General features: G+C 61.2%; 1 protein-coding gene, 1 long non-coding RNA gene and 1 other non-coding gene across 3 annotated transcripts; 1 reads left to right on the top strand and 2 right to left on the bottom strand.

Annotated features, from left to right (window-relative positions):
• The first annotated feature begins 1,046 nt into the window (after positions 1 to 1,046).
• Positions 1,047 to 5,058, top strand: RAB26 (RAB26, member RAS oncogene family). The gene is made up of 8 exons (XM_077762460.1): positions 1,047 to 1,154; positions 3,042 to 3,083; positions 3,182 to 3,248; positions 3,412 to 3,464; positions 3,709 to 3,774; positions 3,877 to 3,933; positions 4,035 to 4,111; positions 4,205 to 5,058. The coding sequence occupies exons 1-8, from the start codon at positions 1,047 to 1,049 to the stop codon at positions 4,305 to 4,307; spliced, it is 573 nt and encodes a 190-aa protein (XP_077618586.1). The 3' UTR covers positions 4,308 to 5,058.
• A 427-nt stretch (positions 5,059 to 5,485) lies between these two features.
• On the bottom strand, positions 5,486 to 5,995 carry LOC144230257 (uncharacterized). The gene is made up of 2 exons (XR_013334737.1): positions 5,817 to 5,995; positions 5,486 to 5,610 (listed from the first exon to the last, which is right to left on the bottom strand). It is a non-coding gene; the product is annotated as an uncharacterized LOC144230257 (long non-coding RNA).
• LOC144230487 (small nucleolar RNA SNORD60) lies at positions 5,694 to 5,776 on the bottom strand. Its single transcript, XR_013334774.1, has one exon. It is a non-coding gene; the product is annotated as a small nucleolar RNA SNORD60 (small nucleolar RNA).
• Positions 5,996 to 6,394: the final 399 nt, after the last annotated feature.

Genomic DNA, 6,394 nt, shown 5'->3' with positions numbered 1-6,394 from the left:
GGGGAGCCAGCCCCCGCCCCATGCGAACGCAGCAGGTGGCGCTCCGCCGGAGCCAAGCGGGGAGAGGTTGGGGAGGGGGATGCGAGGCCCCGCGGACCCTAGGCGGGGACCCCCGCCAGAGCAGCACCCAGCAGCTGGCACGGTGCATGGCATACACACACAACCTTCAGACCCGGACTGCAAATACCCAACAGCTGGCAAGGCCTGCCCCTAACGCCCCAGCTGGCAAGGCTGGTCAAGGGGTCCCAGACCTGGCAGGTGCTCCGTCCTGGATCCCGAATGACAATATGCCCCCTACCCCCCACCCCCGCGCGCGGCCCAGTCTCACCATTTCGCATATGCTGCCTTCCTCACCCCCAGGGTCTGTGGGTCTCCTCTTTTTGGAGGAAGGGGAAGATTAAGAAAAGGTTTGCCAGTTGGGTGGGGAGCCCTAGGCAGGAGCCTGTGAATCGTGGAGGGGTTGTCAGGACCATCTTTGGGTTTGGAGCCTTTCAGCAGGCTGGGGGAGGGGAGGAGGAGGGAGGCCTGACTGCACCTCCTGCTCCACAGACCTGACCTGGGCCCCTCCTCACACCGAGATCTGACTTCCATGGGGAAAATTCCTCCAGAGTCATACTGGGGTTGGAAGAAGCCCCCCGGCACAGAGACCCCTACAGGCCTCTCGGGTCTCTATCTACCAATCCCCAGACTCAGTTCCCCACCATGTCCCACATGCTTCCTTCCAGATCAAGCACGGTGTCCAGGCCCTGGGGGAAGGGTGGGTGGGACCCTGGATGGAGGCAGGTGCCCCCACTCCTCACTGATTGAATCGGACCACTGTTCTAGAGGGGACAGAAGAACCCTCTGGAGGTGGGAGCTGGAGGTCTAGGCTGGCAGCCACTATAGCTGCTGTGTCTTCCCCAGGTGCTGCTGAACCTGAGGGCCTGGGATGGTTCCTCCACTTCTGGCCAGGCCAGCTCAGGGAAGGCCAGATACCCCTCTGGAAGGACCAGCACCTTTGTCCCCTCTGTGCCTTACACCTCTGACCCTCCTGTTCGCCCCAGGTCATGCTGGTGGGGGACTCAGGCGTGGGGAAGACCTGCTTGCTCGTGCGCTTCAAGGACGGGGCTTTCCTGGCAGGGACCTTCATCTCCACTGTGGGCATCGACTTCCGGGTGAGAGTGGAGGCTCATGTCCTAAGCACTGAGCTGACCCAGCCATGCTCTGGGCCCCCGACACCAGCTCACGGAGATCTCACAACACCCCTGGGCAGCTGGTTCTCTGTTATCCCCATGACGCTGTCAGGCTCACAGGGTGGAGCTCAAGCTCCTGTCTGGACCACCCGGCTCTTAAGGCCCCAAGGGGGGGGGGGGTTGAGGTGGGATGCCTTAACCACCAAACCACCCACCTCCTGAGCCCCGAAGGGCCCAGGAGACAGGTGACGGCGGCATCTGATGAAGCAGGGATAGCACCCCCGTGCCTGGAGCTACATTCTGTGCCTCAGAGTAGGTGGGCCCAGGTGCCCCCACCCCCCCGCGATGGCCATCAGAGGACACTCAAGGCCCATGTTCACTTGGAAGGCGAACATCACTGCCCTTCTGTACAGAGGTGCCAGGCAGCTTGCCAAGGACCTAAGAGACAGGTGGTGTGGAGCACGTACCCCCTCTGGGAGCGGGGGCAGGTCCCTGGCCTTGGGTGAGGAGACTCACGGGAAGTGCTGTTGCTTGGCTGTTACCCCCTCTTCAAGGGCCCCCTCCCTCAATGCCCCCAGTGGGAGGGTTGTGTCCTGGGTTTTTTGGGGTGAGGGAAGTGCCCCTGCACTTCAAGCCCCCATTCCCCCCCGCCGCCGGCACCGTAAGCAGCCTGTGAAGTCAGCAGGGAACCTGAGGGCTGCGGCCTTGCGCCCTGGGGCTCCAGCATCCCGGCCCCCGTCTCCTGTCACCAGTCTGAATTCCAAGTGCCTTGCCAAGGTGCTGGTGTGTTCTAGACAAATCCTAAATTTGCATTTTTTCTCACCCTTTAATTAGACCCAGTTGGTGGGAGGCTGGGAGAGAGGCCCATTCTGGAACAGGAAAGGGGGCTCCCTCCAGTCTGGGGAGCCATTTGCCCTGCTTGGGGGTCCAGGCCCCCTCAAGTCTTCTGAGATGAAGGATTCAGGTGCCAAGAGGGCAGTTTAGTCCCTGGACAGGTGATCCTTTGCCTGTTTTGGATCCATCTTCCCTCTTCTCACCTCCCTCTTGGCTCTGGGGCAGGTGGTGAGGGAGGTGAGTCCGTTTGGTTCACACCCCTGTTCAAAGGTGCCAGTGAAGGCGGGGTGTCCTCCCCAGCCCCCATCTCAGCCCGGCAGATGGCTGTGCCATTGGTTCCTTGGAGACCCAGAAGCACCCTGACAGCAGGAGCTTGGGGAAGAGGGAGGCGGTGACGTCCCAGCTGCCAGGGGCCCCCACCCCCACCACGGCAGACGGGAACTGTGGGGTTGGGCCTCTCCCTGCACTGGCCCGGCCCTGGGAAGGCCGCGCTAGAGACCACTACTGGCCAGCAAACAGAGTGAGCACCCACTGTGTAGCAGGCAGAGTTTGGGGCTCTGTGGTTACTGCCCTGGGCCCTGTCCTCAGGGGGCTGAGAAGCTGGCTGGGGCCAGGCACCTGGGGGGAGGTGGGCAATCAGGCTGGGCTGGGCTGGAAGGGTGGGGGGGTGGGAAAGGCCAGAGCAACAGGACTCAGTGACTGACTGGGGTGGGTAGTGGCAAGTGGCCTTCAAGGGCAGGGGAGCTGGTGGCACATGCGCCAGGCCTCCACGGTGGGGAGAGGAACACAGCTGGCCCAGAACTGGCCACGGAGGCTGCAACGTCCAGGTCTATCAGGAGGGCCATCTGGGTGGGAGAGGGGCCATCAGGGCCAAGTGTGGGGGGCATGGGGGTGGGGGAGAGGCTGGGATCTCAGGCTCTGTCCTGGCACTGCTTGCTGCCCCCACCCCACCCTTGGGAGCTCCGCACCGGAGGGTAGCAGTGTTCTAGCTGCTCGTTGCGGGGCTCTTGCTGGACCAGGCTGGTTGTATTTCAGAACAAAGTTCTGGATGTGGATGGCATGAAGGTGAAGCTGCAGGTGAGTAGTGCGGGGGGAGGAGGGGAGGTGGGTTGAGGGTAGTGAACACCCAGGAGGGACTGGCAGCCCTGACTCCGGGATTGTGCCTGTCGCTCCAGATCTGGGACACGGCTGGCCAGGAACGGTTCCGCAGTGTCACCCACGCCTACTACCGTGACGCTCATGGTGAGCTTGTGGGTGGAGGATGCCAGTCCCAGGGAGTCATGGGCTGTGCTCTGTGGGTGCCCTGCGTCCCTGGCTTTTGCATGGAGGCTGTGCACAGGAGGGTGTGGGTGACAGGGAGCTGCTGTGGACCCTGGAGTCATCCTCATTGGCCCTCTGCCCCCAGCACTGCTGCTGCTCTATGATGTCACCAACAAGGCCTCCTTTGACAATATCCAGGTCAGTGGTTTCTTTCCTGGTGGTGGTGGTGGTGGGAACAGGCTGTGATGGCATTGAGGTCCCAGGGGGCTGAGGACCTACGGGCAGCAGGGAGAGATGGCCCCTCTAGTGGCTCAAGTGGAGTGTGCGCTGGAGTCTGGGAACCTGCCAGTCCAACACCTTGGGTGAGGTGCTTGTCAGGGGTGCCTCAGCAGGACACAGGGACCCCGATTTCCAGGCCCTCCTGTTAGCTTTCCCCCCACAGGCCTGGCTGACGGAGATCCATGACTATGCCCAGCGGGACGTGGTGCTCATGCTGCTGGGGAACAAGGCAAGTGCCCGGCCCACCCTCTGTGCCGTGGCTCTACATGCAGGTGGGGGTGGCGGGTAAGCACCGCGCCTGCTCTCACCACCCCCCACCCCCCACGGTCAGGTGGACTCTGCCCAGGAGCGCGTAGTGAAGAGGGAGGACGGAGAGAAGCTGGCTAAGGTGAGCCGGGGTGCGGTGGGCGGCCGGGGAGTGTCCCCGGGGGTGCAGGGCCTGGGCTATCTCCACCAGGCTGCCACCTGGCTGGCAGCAGCTGTTTGCAGGAGTACGGGCTGCCCTTCATGGAGACCAGCGCCAAGACAGGCCTCAACGTGGACTTGGCCTTCACAGCCGTAGCCAAGTAAGTCCTGGCGGTCCTCAGGAAGATCCTCCAGAGGGAGTCTGAATCTGTTGGGGGTGGACGCTCTGGTCCACGGTCCCCTCTGCCCCACAGGGAACTGAAGCAGCGCTCCATGAAAATCCCCAGTGAGCCACGCTTCCGGCTGCACGACTATGTCAAGAGGGAAGGCCGAGGGGCCTCCTGCTGCAGACCCTGAACCTGACTGGGCACTGCCACCGCACGACCTCCAGGAGGCCCATGCAAAGCGGGACAGAGGGTTCTCTGGTGGTCAGTCCCAGACTGAGCCTTGCCTTTCCTTAAAGCCTCAGTTCCAACAGGCTTCACGGAGCCGATGGGTCTGCAGGCCCCCTTCGTGTGCTGCCGCTGCTGCAGCGCCTTGCCCCCAAGGCCTTGATGGAAAAGCAACCGTGTCCCGCGCAGGACGGGAGCACCCCGCAATGTAAGCCTGTGCAGAGAGCCTGGTCTTGTGGCCATGGCACTCTGCTGCCCTCTTCTGGACATGCCCAGCTTCAAGGCCAGCCCCGGGTGTACCGTGCCTAACCCCTCAGAAAGCCATTGTCTTCAGCGACACACGCTGCCCAGGCAGGCAAAGGCCAGCCTCCTGCCCATGCCCGAGGCAGAGGGCCTCGCTGAACAGCCAGTCACGCATCTGTGCCCCAAGGACCAGAGCCACGTGCTGCCAGCCCACACACTCAGAGACTGGTTCAAACACCAACAGGGTCTTCCTTCCGTGTTACCCTGAGGACACCAAGTTTGCGGCTTTGTAATGCACGAACGGCATGTGGGAAATGCTAAGACGTCAGGGAAGCTAGAGCTGCCAGCCCAGCTAAGGCCTGTGCAGAGCAAGGTCAAGCCAGGAGGCTGGCAGCGTGCTGCATCTCATAGGTTGGTGTTTAAACTAACAGTCTTTGTTTTCAGTCCTAGTGAATAAAGTTGTGTTTTCTGAACAGCCGCTCTCTTCTGTTGGAAAAAAATCCCCTTCTTGCGCCCTGGGCAAAGTGCAGGTCGAAGACAACACTAAGAGGGTGGTATTGTCACCTAGCGCTGCTTGGAACCCCAATGCCACCTAGGGAGCATGGGGAACGTAACTGGTTCACATCCACTTCCCTCCGTAAGACCCAACGAAACAGAAAACAGCGCTCGATGCGTGGCTAGAGGAGTAAGAATTCCTCACCTGCCCAAGACCAAGGCCCAACACAAGGGTTTCAGGTCTCACCGACAAGGAATGGAGAAGGCAGCCCCAAAGGTTGAGAAGTCACTGTGTGAACATCCATTTTCCTCTACCCTTTCCCAAGACTGCCCGGGACGAGCCAGTCCTCCGCGGAGTCCTCTAGGGTGCAAACGCGTGTGGAAATAAAGACACTTGCGCTCCCATCAACTCACCACCTCTGTTTTATTGCTAAACGCCGCAGACACGGACGAGGACTCCCGCCTTACCACCAGGCCCCCGGGGCTGACGTTCATTACGTTCAGGGTCTCCAGCCGCGTCACCGACCGCCCTGAAAGTCAGACACAGAGCCGAAATGTAGACACAAGCCCGCCACCCCGATTTTTGGACGAGATAGTTTCACACCAGCCCCCGAAGCCTCAGTCTTGCAAAATAATCAGACTGCACGTGCAGTTTTCATACGAGGTGTCAGAAATAAAAGCAATTCATCACAGGCTCGAAGCTGCATAGGGGAAACCAGGCCCAGCCCAGGCTTACCTGCAGTTGGTCTGAAGTCGCACTTCCCCAAAGGAGCGGGAGGGGGTGGCGGAGCAAGAAGCATGTGCGGCGCTGAGGACAGAAGGCGGAAGATGGCCCTGGGGGACCCCCCACTCGGTGCCCAGATCCTCCCCTGACGTAGGCTAACGGTGCCCAGAGAGACAAGGCGCTAAGGCCGCCACTAGATCCCGAAAGGAGGCAAGGGTGTGAGGCTCAAGCTTTTATAGAAACTGCTCTACCTCTGCGATTGGGCAATCATGCCGGAAGTACCCGCCCCCGGTCTCCTGGACCGGACTCGCACAGCTTCTTCCTTTAGCAGAGGCCTTGGAACTTAACTGTGAGCGACAGATGCACACAACCAATCAGACTCCGATCTGTAACATAGAGTGATTCTGAAGCTGCCAATCCCGCCCCGCGACGTCGGAACCGCCGGAAGTCATAGTTTCTGGGGAGCCGCGCGTGAGGCGGTGACCAGGGCATTGAAAGACGAGGAACTACAAGTCCCGGCAGGCATAGCGTCTCAGCGCTTCCGGCTCGCGCGTCCTGTCTCTCTCCCGGCCAGCGGCCGCGGGGGCACG

This window comes from Crocuta crocuta, unplaced genomic scaffold, assembly GCF_008692635.1.
Source record: "Crocuta crocuta isolate KB4526 unplaced genomic scaffold, BGI_CrCroc_1.0 scaffold234, whole genome shotgun sequence".
Taxonomy (NCBI): Eukaryota; Metazoa; Chordata; class Mammalia; order Carnivora; family Hyaenidae; genus Crocuta; species Crocuta crocuta.
Note: the sequence above shows the minus strand (reverse complement) of the source record. Positions and strands in the feature narration are given on the sequence as shown.